The 18,270-nt window shown below is 45.3% G+C and overlaps 1 protein-coding gene across 6 annotated transcripts; it reads right to left on the bottom strand.

Moving 5' to 3' along the window:
• ERLIN2 (ER lipid raft associated 2) lies at window positions 1-14,489 on the bottom strand. 6 transcript variants are annotated; one of them, XM_069484966.1, is made up of 14 exons: window positions 14,443-14,461; window positions 13,660-13,757; window positions 13,367-13,478; window positions 13,097-13,218; window positions 11,953-12,034; window positions 10,656-10,702; window positions 8,949-9,010; window positions 8,686-8,811; window positions 5,433-5,506; window positions 5,208-5,266; window positions 4,584-4,675; window positions 3,633-3,722; window positions 1,864-1,943; window positions 1-1,451 (listed from the first exon to the last, which is right to left on the bottom strand). In XM_069484966.1, the coding sequence occupies exons 3-14, from the start codon at window positions 13,394-13,396 to the stop codon at window positions 1,251-1,253; spliced, it is 1,065 nt and encodes a 354-aa protein (XP_069341067.1). In that variant the 5' UTR covers window positions 13,397-13,478; window positions 13,660-13,757; window positions 14,443-14,461; the 3' UTR covers window positions 1-1,250. The 6 variants fall into 6 exon arrangements, with proteins under 6 accessions (XP_069341067.1, XP_069341068.1, XP_069341066.1 ...); XM_069484967.1 differs by lacking the exon at window positions 13,660-13,757 and having other exon boundaries at window positions 14,443-14,489; XM_069484965.1 differs by lacking the exon at window positions 13,367-13,478.
• Between the last annotated feature and the right edge of the window lie 3,781 nt (window positions 14,490-18,270).

Raw genomic sequence — 18,270 nt, 5'->3', positions numbered from 1 at the left:
TTTCTTTTATCTTTGCTCTCCCCATCCTGAATATCCCAGAGTGACTTGGAATTTTCCTAACCAGTGATGAAAATGAAAACATTCTGAATGGACTTTGATGCAGCCATTTGAACCCAGGGACTTGGGCATGAACTGTGACTTGCATCTACATAGCTGTCTCTGGAGAATTAACATTCAGTCTGACCTCTGTGTGGCTGCCTGGAGCCCTAGATTGAGAAACACAGGCTACTTAGAGGACAGGCCTACCTCTATCTCCATGCCAGACAAACTCCCAGCACAAGCCATAGGCATTAAGTTCAGGAAACTTCTTGGCCGACCCTTCATCCTCCTCCACACACGGTGCCAGAGCTCTTCATCGTAGGATCCACAGTAAAGACACTTGTTCTCAAGATACCTACGTAATCTGCCAAGCAGGTACTGCGGTGGCTAATAGCTCTAAAGATCCCACTTCAGCAGCTGCTGAGACACTTGAGTTGTTTGTTTCTGTCTTCTTGATGCTGAGTGGGACCACTGAACAGATTATTTGAGAAGAAAAGTCCAAATCACAGAATAAGTGATAAGTTTCAAGAATTGTGTGGTGGTGACTAAGCTCTGACTCTACAGATGTAGTCAGAAACCACCACTCTGAGCCCTGGGGCAAGGAGCGTAGCGTATAAAAAATCTTGCAAAACCTAGCACCAGTACTGCCTTATGAGGGCTCGAGAAAGCATGCCTCTGAAATAACTCATACATTCGCTGACAAAAATGCCAGGAAGGTCAAATGTCTGCAGCTGTTTCTCTACAGCTCTTCTGGCAAACTTATAAGCACATATTTGCTCTGGCCGAGCCTCACCCACAGGCATCTCCCACCTTGGAAGCAGGGGAAGAACGCAGGGCTGCAGTTTTCCAAATAAGGGAAATCAGATCACAGGGAGGCAACACTCTCCATTTCTCCCCGGCCTTACAACAGCATCCCTAGTTAAGCCAGCTTCAAAGGACAAATTAGTGTCTGGGAGTCAAATGTTCAAACCCATGGTTTACAAATCTCATCAGAAGTCATATAACCTGCTTACCTGAATAAAATCCCAAATCATCAATTCCCGCCCTCCCTTCCCAGGAGGGTGAGTAGATTTAAGTCCATTTCTTCTTTTTCACCATGGTAACTTGAAGAGAGTCAGAGAAGGTAGTGTGTAGGGGGGCGGGGGGAGCATTCTGATTCATCTTAAAAAATAAAGATCTCATTAAGTGTCATCTGAGGCTGTATAAAACTTTCAATTCTCCGCAGTGGCTGCGTCCAGAGGCTCATCTTCTAAGCCAAAGCTCAGCTTGTCAGCCAGCCCCTCGGACTGCTTGCCCAGGCTGCCTACCGAGTCCATGAACATGTTAGGAATGTCTTTGCCGAAGTAAATCTTGCTGTTGGAAGCAATGGCCTTGTACTTCATCAGCTGCAGATATTCAGGGGTCAGCTTCAGCTGCAAAAAAAAAAAAAAGTAAGGAAGACTTAGGTGGAACCATATTAGAGAAATTTTGGGGCGGCACCCCTGTAATTTTCCTATGGAGAGGCTCTCTGTCAAAGATTTGTGCCTCCATTTACTTTTTGTGGTCGCACTGTTACATCAGTGAGAGGGTAATCATTTTTCTAAAAGAAAGAAATCTCAGATCTTCAAGACAGTTGCAAGAGTTTTGAAAGTTTTCACATTTAACACAAAAATCAAACAAGGCACTGCTCAGGGGAAGGGAAGCACCTGTCCCACATGGCACAGGAGTCCTCAGTTCTGGCCACGAGGGGCTTTGGGTGCGGTGGGCATTCGGCACTGGGAACTCTCAAGCAATACAAACCCAAACCCAGAGTCACCGCTTCATCAGGCCGTGCGGGCCCCTTACCTTGTTTGCCTCGGCTATTTTCATAGCCGTGTAGCATTCGGCGTCGGCCTTTGCCTTCTCTCGGGCCAGAAACGCAGCGTCTGCGGGGGAAGAGCACAGTGAGAGGGATGAAGTGCAAAACCATGTGCTTTGCAGGGAGTGCAGAGGCCGTCGGAAACTCTGTTCTGGTCCCTGTAACTTTGCCCCAGTCGCCTCTGTGACCTCGGGGAGATTGCTGTTTTCCCTCTGTGCTTTGGTTGCCTCACCTGTGAAACGGGGGAAAAAGGCATTTCCCCTATCATACAAGTTCTTATAGGATCAACCAAGATGAAAAAGTGCTTTGAAAGCATCTCCCTGTGATGAGGACTAGTTGTGAGCAGGCCTGCTGCTGTGCCCTTTGAAAGCATTATCAAAAAAATCACCGCTACCCAGAGATACCTCCTGTTTCCACAGGCTTATTTTGTAGCTGTATGTCTGCAAAGCAGAGCAGCAGGGCCCTGCCTCAGGCTCCAGTTCCAGAGCTCTGCACCTCATCCCTTTTCTGCTACGTAGAAAGATCAAGAGAAGCCCAAAGAAGGCTCTGAATATGGCCACCCCAAAACTGAATGCCATAAACATAAAATAGTTCAGTCCCTCTCTAAGTCCCTTTCCCTTTTATTTCCATCAGTCATTTAAAAGTTTCTAATTAACAGTGATTAAGCTGGCACAGTTCTAAGACAGAATTACATACTATGGTCTAGACCATCACCTGTTTGGATTAAGATGTATTTAATTCCACTATGCAAGCAATATACTTCCCTAATCAGCTCTGAGGCTGGGTTTCCATCAAGCTGATGCAAAATTTTTGATATTCTCCCCCTTGCCCTGGGAATGAGGCCAGCGTCATGTGAGTAACATTTGTAGCCTGGGGGCGGGTTCTCACCGCATGCCCTCAGCGTAACCCTGGTGGAAGGAGCTCGCAGTGCGCAGTGCGGGGGGTGGTTCTGGCTTCCGTGGGGCCAACTCAACTGGCCTCAGCACTTGATGACACGTATTTATGAGAAATGAAAACGTGTTGCTTTGTTAAGAGCTCCCTAATGAGGAGCTACCGATCTGTGAAATTCTAATTGGCTCCTCAGTGGGCCCCTGCAAAGCCCGACAGGCCCCATAATGAGTATAATTGGACATAACACTTTGCAGCCTGAGGCTGGGACTTGAGGACATTTTTGTCCTGGTATTCGCTTGACATAAGGCACCCCACGAAGTTAAAGGTGGGTGGAGGGAAGAAGGTGTAGGCTTAGGAGCAGGAACTGAGTGAATGATACTCGGAAAAGCCAGCAAAGAAAACATTTCTCTCCAGCTCCAGTGTGGGCAGTGCTGAAAAAGTGGCTTCTTCCAACCTGGCTTAATATCTACACGGACCTGGAGAGCAAACCTTGAACCTAGAACAATGGTGCTGACCAACTTTTGAGGAGGGGGTAGCTAAGCCCTGAGGGACAGAGAGCCACCTTGTGGCCCTGCTAGCCTGTGTGTAACTTCATTTTTCCTCATGCCTAACAAAGTGCCTGGCACACGCTGGCACTCAAACTGCTTTTGCTGAATGAATGAATGTTCCCTGGAGTAGAAAATGGATGTTGAGGCGGCCAACATCTCTTCAAAACTCAAGTGTAAGCACGGAGAAAAGCTGATGTTTCAGAGAAGTCGTGACATCCCAGAACAGAGATTAAAAGGCAAAGGCAGGGGACTCTCCCACCCACCGGCCGCAGGGCGGGTCTGAGCAAGACTCAGGCATGGACGCCGCTTCTGCTCACCTTCAATTTCTGAAATCTTCTTTTCCGTCTCCTTCTCCATCACCTTCTGCCCGTAGGTGATCTCGGCAACCTGGGCCACCTTTTCTGCCTCTGTACGAATGAAGTGGGGGAAAACTTGGAGCCCTGGTCTTTCAGAAGTCTGGCTAATTTCACCTGATCTGACTGCCCCAGCACACGGAGTGGGGGAGCATAGCCGGACAGCCCCTGCTCCCGGAGAGCAGCTGGGACGGACACACCCGGGCAGAAAGGGGATGTGCCGGTGAGCACAGTCCCACACCGCCAGCACCAGACAGTGACTGAGAAGACCTGGGCCCAGGGGAGGACGAATGAGCCCTGACTTCTCTCCTAAATCACAGGGTACTTCTCCCTAAGGAATGTTCTGAAGAATAAGGTATTCTCTGATGAGTTTCCACCTGGCATTTCATTTTAGATCGTCAGGTTGGTTGTTGATAATACAGTGCAGCGATCAGGAGTTCAAGTTCTCGAGCCAGAGTCCCTGCATGTGAACCCCAGTTCTGCCACTCACTTGCCATATGAGCTTGGACACGTTATTTTACCTCCCTGTGCTTCAGTTCACTAAAACGAGGTTAACGATAGTACCGTAACCACCTCACACGGTGGTTGTGAGGACTGAGTTGATTCACATACTGCGTGCTTAGAAAAGCACCCAGCTCACAGTAGGTGCTCGGTAAGTGTTGGCCATTATTACTATGAATCAAGAATGAATAGGAAGGCTCCTTTCACCTAAGAGATACGTGGAAACTCAAAGCTCATTACCCCGGCCACAATCTGACAATTTGGACTTTGCTTCCGGGCGTACGAATGCCACTCCTGCGCTGTGGAAATGTCTGGAGCTCTATGTGCTCTAACCACGCCCGGGCCTTCCTCGCATCTTCCCACCACGCCCAGCCCTTCCGCCCTGACAGGGGGAGCAGAGAACCACATCCAGACCAATGAGGGCCTTCTTCCGCTCCGTCTCCGCTTCCTTCTCCACCACCTTCTGTTTCTGGGCTGCAATGAGCAGCTTTGTCTTCTCGCTTTCCCTGAAGGGGAAAACATAGGCAGCTGTGAGGCCGTATGGAGAAGCTTCCAGAAACTGTCCTCTGCAGAAGTCAACCCCTCCGCTGAGGACAGGCAAGCTGCGATTTCTTACTCTCTCCTAGAAGGCTGTTCAATGGCCCAGGTAGCAACTGATCTGTTGCAGACAGTAACATGGTTCTTCTCCTCCTCCAAAAATAACTCATTTGTGGGAAATAAAACATAATTTACTTTAGTAAAATACACCTGCCTGTCCACTCATTCGTCTCTCCCTCCTGTCTCCCCTTTGGCATGAGCCATTGAACACAAACAAGGCCCGCTGGCCCTTTTAAAAGCCTTGCTGCTCTACAGGGCCCCTCCTCGGGTCCTCAGTCACGGTTAAGGAGCCCCAGGGGTGGTCCTGACACGCCTGTTCAATCTCACAGTGCAGCGGCTGCAGCGGAGACTCCAGCAAGGGAACCACTGAAACGCCTGGCCCAGCTCCAGTTAATTCTGGGATGGGATGAGGTGGGAGGTGGAAGAGTGGTGGCTACTCACATCAACTCGTAGTTCCTGCGGATCGCCTCGGGTATGTTGGGCTTTGTCACCCGCACCGCCTGGGGGAGGATAAAAATAGCGACTGACGACTGACGGGACAGTGAGGGTGGGGAGGGATGCAGGCAGGTCCCCCTGGGCCCTGATCTTCCTGCACAAAAGGCCATCCCTTGGAAGAGGGGACACAGTGTCAGAGAGAGGGGACTCCCCCACGGTGGCAGTGCTTACTTGGATGACAAGTCCAGGGGCCATGGAGGTCAGGTCCTGTTGCAAAGCCAGTTTGAGATTTTCATCAATCTGATCTGGAATCAAGAAAGACATAGAGAAAGGAGTTGGCACACCTCCCAGACAGGGGCGAGGGCAGTCTGCGGGTAAAGGACGAGCTCAATCACCAGCTCGAGAATGCGCCTTGTGGCAAAAGGTCTTCCCAAGGTGTGGTACTTGTCAAAGGCCACAAACCTCAAGACCCTCTGCAAGACTTCTGGAGCAGTGTGCCCAGCAGCCCTCTGTACAGCTAAATGTGAGGACATCCTTCTTCTGTGGCCTGGGCATAAAAGAGAAAATCAACTTTGTTGTTGAAAATGTCAACTATGCCATACAGGGGATCTGAGCCAAAAAAAACAAAAACACAAAACAACAATTCTAGCACATGTCTCGAGCGAGGCATCAGCCTTTCTCTAGACAACAGCAGCAAAAGAGAAGGCAGGCTCACAGTTTCCACCAAGAAGGGAGGTGGAATGGCTATGTTAGGTCTTTTGAAAAGAGCTGGGCACATTAATTCTAGTAATTTTAGAAGTTTCTAAAAGAAAAACAGACTCTGACGTCAAGGAGAGCCCCAGTGAAGACTGTTTCTATTAGGAACTCCATCAAACACCACAAGGGGAAAATTAAAATTTACAATTCTGGACACGAGCCCAAGTCTTTTGATGTGCTGTTTGCTTTGGTCCCGATTCCTCTGTCTGGAACTCACATGTGAGTCGTGTCACAGGCAAGTGCAGGAACAGCTACAACTGACTCCCCCCACCTCCCTCCAGCTGTGCTCGCAGAATAGCAGCACGAAAGCTGCCTTTTCTGGCCAGGCCTTCTCGGGGTTTTATAGCCCCCTTCCCTGCCTTCTGCCCGGGAGCCCCTCAATAAGATCCCGGGAGGGGTCGGAGAAAAAGACTGGATGAAACCAGGCTGGGACTTGTGAACTGAATCACCTTCCTCATTGTCAGCTGCCATCTGCTGTAAGTGGACCTTTCTTGGTCACCTGTGTCCAAGCAAGAGCCTCTGAGGAAGAACAAGTCTCCTTCCTTCTACAGAGGCCCAAACTGATGCCCATGGAAGCCAGCCAGTAGCCAAAATAATACACTTGTTTTATTACTATGCTTTGATTGCTGGGACTTTAAAACAGCATATGAGTAAGCGAGGGATTGTAATGTTTCTCCGTATTGGACATGCCCTCGCAAGCCTCTCAGCACAGAGGGAGAAATGCCATAAAGTCAGCCGCTCCCACCTGATAGGGGTCTAACAATTTAGCAACTAGAAATAAATACTATATTTCACATTTTGTAATTTTTTTTTTTTTTTTTTGAGACAGAGATTCGCTCTGTCATCCTGGGGAGAGTGCAGTGGTGTCATCATAACTCACTGCAACCTCAAGTTCCTGGGCTCAAGCGATCCTCCTGCCTCAGCCTCCCAAATAGCTGGGACTATTGGCACAGGCCACAATGCCCACAACGCCCAGCTAATTTTTCTATTTTTAGTAGAGACGGGGTCTCGCTCTTGCTCAGGCTGGTCTCAAACTCCTGAGCTCAAGCAATCCTCCTGCCTTGGCTTCCCAGAGTGCTGGGATTACAGGTGTGAGCCACCGCACCTGGCCCACATTTTGTATTTTAAATAGAATACCAACCAAACTTTAAGTTAGATGGCCTGTACCCTTCATAAGTTAATAACAAAAGTCATTCATCAGACCAAATTATGTCTGAGTCAAGGCAGAAACCTGTGGCTCTGGGCTAGTAACCTCCTGGGAAAATCCGGAAGAAATATTTTGCAAGGTGTCTTAGTAATACTGATTGTAAGTTGTTGATATGTTATGGTAATATTGACAAATGTCATTTAAGTGATATTACTAAGTAAACACAGGCCCTTCAGGTAAACTTCTTAACAAGTATTAGATAATATTTTCATAAAATGGGCAAAGAATGCATCAGAAAGAAGTGATGAAAATTAGGGTTTTAGAAGCAATAAGTTAGTATTTTAATATTCTCTCTAGGGACATTAGAGATCCTTTGTCTTCTACTGTTTCAAATGCTTTCAAATATTCATGTAATGGCAAGAGTCCTAAAACAATGGCTACAGAGAAAATTCGTATTTTATAAAATTGTTAGTTTGAGGTAAAAAAAAAATAGCAAATTTACCAGTGTTTTCTGAAAAGCAGATTGAATCTAAAACTGATAAAAGAATACAAACTCTATAAAATGAATTTAGATTCATTTTCTACTGTAGAAAAATTAAAAGTGTTTCTAATGATTTCCTAAATCTTAAAGAGTGCAAAAGGCTGTTTATGATCACTAGCAATGTTGATGATTTTTCCTTCTGTCTACTATAAAAAATGTTCTCAGGGTCCTTTTTATGAAGATTCCTAGGAAAAATCACTGTCTAGTCCTAGTATCAATAATAGATGTACTGTTGGTTGAAAAATTAATTTACTTTTAGCATTAGCTACTAGAAAATTTCTAGCAGCAAGTTTAAACAGAATACTTTACCACAAAAGAGTCGTAACAATTACTGAAATGTTTCCTTCCTTTGCCACTGAAGTCAGGCTGTGTTTACTCTGACCAGGTGAAATGGACGAAAGGTGTGTACTTAAGCACGCAGATCCTTTCTGTGTAAAGTGTTTTCCTATTTATGTCTACAGGTACAGGGTAAAAAAAAAAAAAAATCACAAAGGTTCTAGGAACTGTTAGGAGCTATGGTTCTCATCTCGCATCTAGAATTGATTGGAAACCATACCCAGTGCCCTGTTTAGTGTGGAGTGGTGAAAAAGGTACTGAAATAAGAGCCAGAGACGAAAGTCCCAGCTTCAGCTCTGCCAGCAGCTAGTGACTAGCTCTATGGCCTTGTCACTTTGGGCTGCAGGACTTTTATCTTAAACTGAGGATGTTTGGCTGGATAATCTCTAAGGTGTTTCTAGAACTGACCTTGTCTTCATTACAGAATGATGTTTTAGGGACAGTGGGAACAGATTTCTGTTCCAGTCCCCTGGTTCAGGCCAGAAGTGATCCTCTATTCCACTATTATTCTTGTGGCCAAAGCTCAACCACTCTAAGGATCTTCTTCCATTGTCATCAATGTTTGCCAGCAACTCCCTCCGTGACCAGTTCTGAGCACCGGATTCCGTTAGTAAGTCTCCATCCTACGCTGTGGGTGGCTCAGAATCAGGCAGTGGGGAGAAGTAGGTGGCTCAGCAAGGCAGGAACAGGACAGACTTTCTTACCGAACAGCTCAATGTAGACCTCCTGAAGCGTATGTACACTGCAGAACTGGTTCAGCTCGTGGTGGATCTTGTTGAAGATGAGGGCCTTGTCGTAGTCGGCAGTATAGTTCTTCACGATATCATACACTGGGAGGGAAGGGGAGGGTTCAGCATGAGAAAGGGCAAGACTCAAAACTTTCTCAGACAAAGCAGTTCTCCTTTGCTGAGGTGCCACGACAGGTCCGGGGGTGGTAGGCTGGGTGAGAAAAAACTGGAAGACCTACCTGCGTTTGGAACCAGGAAGTTCACCACTTCAATTCTGTCAAAGTAGATCATCACACCACCACTGTTGGAGGGAAAATGGACAAAGAAGTCACTACAAGCTCTGGAATAGAGTGTAGTCTCCTGAAAGAGTTCACAGGAGGTTGGAAAGCATCTTGGATCTTCAAGTAGGAGATCTTTACAGCTTAGAGCAATAACACAATCTCCCAAGAAATCACCCCACCTAAAAATATCTCCACAAAGACACAAGTGAGACTTTTGGGGTGCCAGTACGAAAAGAGTAGTTTTTGAATCAGCAATGCCTTTTGATTAAAGCAATCAATTTCAGGGAAAAGACTAAAGAAGGTCAAGAAGTTTTCAGAACTTACAAGGTCACTGCGGAATTTTACAGTCAGTATTTCTCACATTGTCATCTCCATCACTTTAGTTAAACATTCCCTTTGCCCTCAATTATATAAGAATTTCAAACATACAGAAAAGCTGCAAGAACAGTACAACTGACACCCATATACCAACACTTAAATTCAACATTGATAACATTCTACCTTATTGGTCTTTTTTTTGCTGAACGTTTCAAACTAAGTTGCAGTTATGATACCTTACTCCTTAACACTTTAGCATCGTCTAAGAATAATCACATTCTCCTACATAATCATATCATTCCCAAACCTAAGAAAATTAGCAAAACTCCTTATCTAATACCCAGTCCTTATTCCAATTTCCCCAGTAGTTCCTGTTATGGACTGAATTGTGTACCCCTGTGTCCCACCTCATACGTTGAAGCCCTAACCCGCAATGTGACTGTACTGGAGACAGGGCTGTTAAGAAGTTAATTAAGGTTAACAGGACTGGTGTCCACCAGACATCTTTTTCTCTCTTCTTACACAAACAGAGGAAAAGCCATGTGATGACACAACAAGAATGTGGTCATCTGCAAGCTAGGAAGAAAGGTCTCACCAGAAACTACCCCTGCTGGCAACCTGATCTGGGACTCTGGGTATCCAGAATGGTGAGAAAAATAAGTATCTGTTGTTTGAGTTCCCCAGTATTCTGTTAGGGCAGTCTGAGCAGACTCACATAGTTCCCATTGTGACCTTTATAGCTGTCAATTTTGAACCAGGTTCTAATCAAGGTTCACCACTGCATTTATTTATGTCTCTTGTAAGTCTCTTTTTCAATCCAGCACCCCTCCAAATATACCCCCTTTGTGAGGAGATCAGGGCAGTTCTCTTGTGGGACCTTCTAATTCCGGATTTGTTAGAGTGTTTCTTTGTGGCATTCTTTACCTTGTTACTGTCTCTGAGACCCTCTATGCTTCTCAACTGGACACTGTAATAGCGTCCTCTTTGGATCACCTGTCCTGAAGGTTTCCCCCCCCCCCACCTTTAGAACATTCTCCTTAGTTATGTTAAAGTCATCTTCCTATAGCAGGTCATTTATCTGCTATAAGCCTTTAGTACATCCTCATTTCTAACAGAAGTGGTGCAAACTTCTCATCACAGCACACTAGCTCCTCCGAAAACTTCCAGGATTTTCTCTACTGCACTCTACCACCTGGTCCAACCGGAATATAGGGAGCTAGGGGACAGGGAATTTGGTAAAACCACCAAGAAAGGGTGCCTCCCTTTTCACTGCCTCTTCCTACAGCCAGTCCGATAGCCCTTCCTCTTACTTATTTGGGTTTAATACCTTTATTCTGGGTAGCTTACCTAGTCCCACAAGGTACATTCTTCACCTCATCTGTCTGGAGTGTGGTCTGGAAACAGAGGAAACATAAAACGCTGGAAGATGGGCAGTGACAAGCAAAGTAACTTACTTTTCAGAAACCCAAATGTCCTTGAATGAATGTTTGAATTGAACTTGGCCTTTGTTAAACATGATTATCCGACCTCATCCTCCTCTCTTACAGGGTGTGATTGCTGAACCAAGCAAAGCGACCTACCCTAGCTTCACTGTCAGTGAACCACCACAGGGATGATAACAAGGTTTAGTGAAGAAGACCCTGTATTGGGAGTCATAAGACTTGTGCTTATTTCTACTTCTTTCATTTATAGTTGTCCCCCTTATCCTTGGGGGATACATTCCAAGACCCCCAGTGGATGCCTGAAATCTTGGATTGTACTGAACCCTATATATATACCATGTTTTTTCCTATATATACATACCTATGATAAGTTTAAATTATAAATTAGGCACAGTAAGAGATTAACTAATAATAAAATACAATTATAACAATATAGTATAATAAAAGTTAAGTGAAATGTGGTCTCTCTCAAAACATCTTACTGTACTGTACTCACCTATTTTCGGACTGTGGTTAACCACAGGTTACAGAATCAGGGGAAAGTGAAACTGTGAAGACGAGCGCACTGTACTAGTTTTGCAACAGCAGGTTCCTTATTTAATCTGTCTCACACCGTAACACCTGCTCAGCTCAGTCTCCAGATTACTGAGACTCAAATGAGACAACGTGTACCTGAGTGTACTTTGAAAGCCATAAAGCATGGTAAATAGCAGAAGAAACTTACAGGGTTAGTTTAAAAGTCATTCTGAAAATCTTCTTCTTTTTAGCTAGAGATACTTCAGGGATGGCTTGTCTAACTTAGCCAGGCTTTAGCTTTGTCATAACCGATCCCACTCCTATTTGAGATGTCATTTCACCATACCCAGTTCAACTCCCCCACCCCCACAAAAATTATATTCACATTTCTGAAGTTCAAATAAGGATCAGCAAAAATACCATGTTTTATTTCCATTTTTCATGGTAGCCTGTGATTTAACACACACACATTCCCCTTTTCCTTCTATACATTCAGAACAGATTCTTCTCTGGCTTTTATGTGTGTGTGTACATGCATGTGTATATATTACACACACACACATATCCTTAAATCCTACTCTGAAAAGGCATTTTACTCATCCAAAAAGGCAAAGCAATTTCAAATAATGCGCTAGTCAACAGCGCAGATTTGCAGTCATCCAACCGTAGCACACAGCCAGGTTTACCTGCACAGACTTATACGACGTGATGAAAGGGAGCATGAGATGGAAGCCAGGGCCGCTGGTTGACGTCAGCAGGGCACCGCCCCTGCGGAGGAGGGAGAGAGGGGCAGGTTTGGTTTAGCAACAGGGATCTATTACATCAATGCCATGTGGGCCAACTTTCTTTTCAGCCCTGTAAACATTTAATAGAGAGTGACATGTGTCAGAGCCATGTCCGCAAATTCCTTTCGTCCTCTTGGCTTGTCCCTAATATTCTAGGAAGGCCGAGGGTAAAATATAAAAACCATTATTCATGCTTTGGCAATGGGAAAAATAGGCACACAGGCTAGGTGGCATAAAGACAACAGAATCCCTGACTATACTTAGATAAAAGAGGAAATCTGTTTTACTTGTCATATCTGTTGAGCTCGTGGCAATCCATTAGGGCAGTTAAATACAGAATACGGTTATCAATTAACTGTACTAATGTTGGAGTCCGGTGACAAGACCTGCCAAAATAATTTTAAGTACACTTTATAAGTCATTTAAAAAAATATATATATATATATTTGGCAGTGGAGTTACCTTTCTAATCAAGTTGTATGTAAATGATAAAAGCCTTTTTCAGGAACAGAGAAGCAGATGGTAGGGAGAAATAGAGGGGGAACTCAATGAGAGTTTTAGAACTTGTTTTCAGCAATCCAGAAGTAAGCATCATAGGGCACATATAAGAAGGGGTTCATAAAGACTTAAAGCAAAAAATGTGGTCATAGAGGTTACTGAAGGGAAAGCAACCCAAGATTTACAAATGCTCCTTTGCTTGATAGTATGAGGTCAAACAATGTTTTTTTTTTTTTAAAAAAACAAGCAATAAAATAAACTGACATAATGTGCTACTTTATTGTAGGCACCTCTGTCATAAGACTTGCCTTGATTGCCATGAATCAACCTGCAGGCTCTTTCATGTTTCCTGAAATGTTAATCAGAAAAGAGTATCTGATTAACAGATATTCTAAATTAGCAGAATAGGTTATCTTCTCTAATTGCCATCAAGAACTGGGACTCAGCTGGCTTTTGTAGAGGCGACCTAGCAGTGTGGAACCAAGACTGCCAGAGGGAAAGGGAGTCATTTAACAGGAAGTTGCGTTTCTACCTGTCTCTGCCTTACCTGTAGTATACCCCAATATGTCCCTCTTCTATCTTGTGCACAGCTGAGAAGAGAGATGCACAAAAGAAACTGGAAGCCACCGCCACAACTGCTCCCAACTGAGCCATCAGTGAGCCTTTACCCTAGGGAAAAGATACGGGAAAACGAGTGGGGTCCGGTGTGCAGAAGAAAAGCTACCGTGGTCAGAACACCTCACCAAGCCGAGTTCCCTGAAAGTGGCTCATATCCAGCCTGGTATAGCCTGAACACAAGGCTAGATTTACAACTCACTTCATCCATGTTGTCAGTCAACATTCCCATTCTGTAATTGTAGAATTACATCCTCCACTGCAAGGGAGAAGCAGTGCCAGATGGGCAGGGTTCAGAACACAGCCTTCTCTTCCTGAAAACACGAATGTGCTGTCACTGGAGCCTCTCATACTAGCAGTGGGGAAGAGAGGCAGCTGCGGTACGTTGGCCCAAATTACAGAGGATGTCAAATGACAGGCAGTTGTGGCCATGTAATTCTGGTCAGAGCCTCCCTGTCCTAATTGCCTGCCATTTCAAAGGAAACCATTATTTACTCCTTTCAGATGCTGGAGTGACAGAGACAGCATGCGAGGAGAGTTCCAAGGTAGGATTCTCTGGCCTCTCATCCACCTTCCCAGTTATTCCTCTGGCCCTAAACGGAACAGACTCTGAACAAGACTGAAGCCACACTCCCTCCCATACACTTGGGCACTTTGCATGTGACAGACCCCCAAGCCCGTGGTTGGAGCAGAAAGGGAGTGCCCCAGGCTGGGGGACGCCGGGCTCCTCGTGGGTCCGACTGCGTTCAGGCACCAGGACGCAAAAGAGTTGGCATCCAGAAGCTAACTCCTGAACACTGAATGATCTGGAAAAACTACGGTGACTGACAGAACGTTCAGTCGGGCGTGCTTGGCCCCATCAGCGCAGGGCGTGGGTTCTGCCTCCCGGGTCTAACATAACTCGGGCGCGGTTCTTATCTACGAGGCGCTTATTTTTACCGTGGCGGCCTCCAGCTACCGATCTGCAGTTGCGTCCTTTCGCAAATACCCTTCCCTCCCCGTGGTCACCCCGCCCCGCCCCGCGCCCCTTCCCCGCCCTCCTCCGAGGGAGGGTCAAGCGCCCTGGGTCGGGGCTGGAGCTCGGGGAGCCTCCGCTCGGTCCCGCCTGGGGCTCGCGGGGAGGGAACTGGACAGAAAGGGGCTCCTTTCTCACTCCAAGAGTGGGCCGGCTGAGGGAGAGGGGCTGCCGGGGCAGGGACTCCGGAGGACCGCGGGTCAGCCCCGGCCGGGAGCCGCAACGAGGCCCGGCGCGCGCTCTAGGGGGCGGGGGCCGCGTACCAGGCTGTCCCTCCGGGCGCTCCGTACTCGTCCGAACCCCAGTGCAACTGCAGAAACCGCCACACCCCTCAGCACGCTACTTCCTTCCGGGCCGTCGCCTCGATGACGCCATCAGTTCACGCGAGAAGACCACACCCCCGTCTTCCTCTGCCCCGCCCCTCGCGCGAGCGCTCACAGTCCGCCAGTGGCCGCCAGGGATCGCCCGCGGCTCGGTCCGGGGTTCTGACCGCGGGGTGGGGATAGGGATGAGGGTGGGGACGTGGGGGGCGCCTGGAGAGTGACCGACAGGACTCCCGGGGGTATCCTCTTCCAAGGTTTTGACTTGGGACGCTGCTCTGGACTCCTGTCTACATCAGCCCGAACCTTTTTTTCCCACCTGCGCAGGTACCAGCGCGTTGCAACTGTTCTTTTTCCTATGGAACGGCTGAATGAAACAATCAAGGTGCAGATTAGCACCATTATGTCGCAATACCTACTTTGAATAAAACTTTTCTGGGAGCTTTATCCTTTGAGATCCCCACAACATCTTAAAGTAGATTAACAAGAGATTATCATTCCAATTTTAATGAACAGAATCTAAGAAATTCAGTGAGGTGGGAGGGTAAAAACAGTCCATGAAAGCTTCCTTTGCATTTCCTTAATGTCTTGAGTTTACTGCCTTTGTAACACCTGCCAGAGTGCACAGGGGTTTGTGCACGTCATAGTCTCCCTGGGTGGACTGTACGTTCCTGAAGGGCAGGGACTGTGTTTCTTTCAGCACCCTCGGGGCTTAGGTGGTCAGTAAACACAGACTGACGACATAGTGGGACCAGGACCCGAGTCCAGACTTTGTGTCTCCTAGTGGAGGGCTTCACACTGTCCTCAACCTGTATGGTACAGCAGCATTACATTGGGGCGTTTCTAATTCAGTCACTGAAGTTATTTTGTTTGCAGGCTATACTTAATTATAGCCTTCAGTAAATGGAAAACTTTTACACAGGGCAGATGGCAAGCTGATGGTGTCAGACAGATTTAGGACGCAGGAAAAGGAAAGTGTAGTTTTCCAGGCATGGCTGCTTGGGATTGGCCCATTCTCCCTCCCTGGGTTTGCTCTGGGTGAGTTTGTAATTGGGATGTTTCGGCATTATATTAATATGATTAAGCCCATAAGTGAGCAACACAGTGCTGTCTGGGAGCTCTGTGCCCACCTCCATAAATGAGGGCCTCTCCTCCCTCCACTCTGTCACCACACCCGCCCTTCCCCCTCCCACACACATAGTCACAGCTGGCCAGTCTCTGTGGATCCTATCAGAACTTGAGAGCTTTCTCTCTCCATGTTCAGTAATGTAACTCAGCTGGGCATGCTTAACAAATGATTATTTAATAGCTGAGTGAATGAGTAAGAAAAATGGAAATATTAGGGCTTATCAACCCAAAGAATTAGGCATTAGGGCTTAGTCTGTAGCATAAAGTATTTAAATTACTTGTAATTTAATAATTTCCTTTAACCAACCTCTAGCTATCGCCCATTCTCCCGCCCTACCCATAAATATGTACAATTATTATGTGTCAATTAATAATAGAAGCAGAAAAAATTTCCTATTAAACTTTGGAATTAATTTTGAGTAGAAGTTGTGGGATTTTGATCTCAAGAGGTTTTTTACCAGGGCTGAGTTATTTAGTTGTGGTCCTGCCTAAAGGCAAGTAGCAGGCTTCATTAGAGGATGCTGTAACAGTTCTGAAAATCCCTTTCTTAAGAGATCTGTGATTTTTATGACTAAGTATTCAAAGTTACCAAGCAGGTGAGTCTGTGATGATTTGTTTAACAATAGTATGTAAAAGTTCATTTTTTTTTTTTTTAAAACTTGCAGTATAGAGTAGTGGTTAAGCTCAGATATCCCACAGTCAGATTGCCTAGGTTTAAATCTGGCCTCTGCTTTTTTTTAACCCTGTAACCTTAGGAAAACAACTTAATCTATCTGTGCCTCAGTTTCTTAATCTGTAAAATGGAAGTAATAATAGTATGAACCTTATAGGACTGTTGTGAGGATTAAATAACAGATCAAGAAAACTACACACAAGGTTTGGCACATTCTAAGTGTTCACCATTAGCTGTTGCTGTTTTAAATAGCAAATTCCCTTAATGTGTTCTTGCCTGTTCGTGGGTTCAAATTATTAATGTGACACAGGGTGTGAGAAGGATAAGTTTCAAATTACATGATATTGAGTAATAACCAAATGGAGGCTTGTCAGAAGAAGAGATAAGGGCTCCTGAAATTATATCAAGAGATATTTACAATACAGATTTCATAAGACATTATTGAGGACTGTCTATGTATCAGGCCCAATGCCTTACACTGTCTTGTTTTATATAATCTTCAGGTCAGCCCTCTGAGTTTAACTCCATTGTAGAGAAGGAAGTTGAAGTTTTGAGCAATAAAGGAATTGCCTAAGATCACAATGCCAGTAAATTGCAAAGGCAGAATTTGAATCATCCCACGTATATTTCTTTATTATAGTAAGTGAATTAGGGAATGATTCAGTTTAAAACACACACATACACACATCCCACATTTATTTCACATGTAACCTTTTAGAAATGTAGACCTGTGGTCAGAAATTGTGAAACTTTAAATGGGGCCAGTTCATTTTTCAGTTATAGGTTGAAGTGGGATAAAAAATACTCTCCCTCAGTAATCCACGTCTCCCCATCTCTGGATTGCTGTTTGTTCGGTCCTCTTATCAAGCCAATTGTTAGTGAGGCACCACTCCAAACAGAGAAGAGACCTCCTTCTTTCATCATTAGAGCGCCTTTTTATTAATAAATAGGTTAACCCCAAAGGAACCGGGCAACTTTAAACATCTTTGACTTCGGTTCTTTTATATCATAAAAGTGGAAGTTGTTGGCAAAAGTTTTTGTTTGATTTAGATTTTTTTTTCTTTTTTACTTTAGGCTCTTAAACAGAGAATAGAGGTAATCTTTCAGGATGTTTAATCCTAGTAAGATTTTGGGGGAATTTAGGGGAAGAGGAGTGAAGAACTATATCCTTAATTACTAAGAGGCTCACTTAGAACTTTCTTCTCTTTTTTTTTCCAGTTGGAAAAACCAGAATTTCTGCCTTCCAAGAACAAAAACATATTTGCTTAGGGCTCATGATGTTTCTTTAAGGCAGTTGGATAAAGGGATCAAAGAATCATCATGAAAAAATTAAATTGGAAGTCAGTTGGAAGTCACCTAAGAGTCATTTTGTGATTATATGTTTTTACAGCTTAATTGAGATATAACCGACACATAATAAACTGTATATGAGGCATACAATCTGAGTGTCGACATGTATATACCTATGAAACCATCATCACAATCAAGATAATGAACCCATGCATCATGCCTCCAAATTTCCTCATGCCTCTTTGTCATCTTTCTTTCCTGTCCCTCTCTGGGATGTGCCATCCTCTTTTCCCCCAAAACCACTTATCTGCTTTTGTCACTCTAGATTCCTTTGCATTTTATAGAATTTATATAAATGGGATCTTACAGCATGTACTCTTTTGGAGGGGAGGGGTGTCTGGATTTTTTTTTTTTTTTTTTTTTTTTTTTTTGAGACAGAGTCTCACTCTGTTGCCCAGGCTAGAGTGAGTGCCGTGGCGTCAGCCTAGCTCACAGCAACCTCAAACTCCTGGGCTCAAGCGATCCTCCTGCCTCAGCCTCCCGAGTAGCTGGGACTACAGGCATGTGCCACCATGCCCGGCTAATTTTTTCTATATATATTTTTAGCTGTCCATATAATTTCTTTCTATTTTTAGTAGAGGTGGGGTCTTGCTCTTGCTCAGGCTGGTCTCGAACTCCTG

Source organism: Eulemur rufifrons, chromosome 12 (assembly GCF_041146395.1).
Source record: "Eulemur rufifrons isolate Redbay chromosome 12, OSU_ERuf_1, whole genome shotgun sequence".
Lineage (NCBI taxonomy): Eukaryota > Metazoa > Chordata > Mammalia > Primates > Lemuridae > Eulemur > Eulemur rufifrons.
Note: the sequence above shows the minus strand (reverse complement) of the source record. Positions and strands in the feature narration are given on the sequence as shown.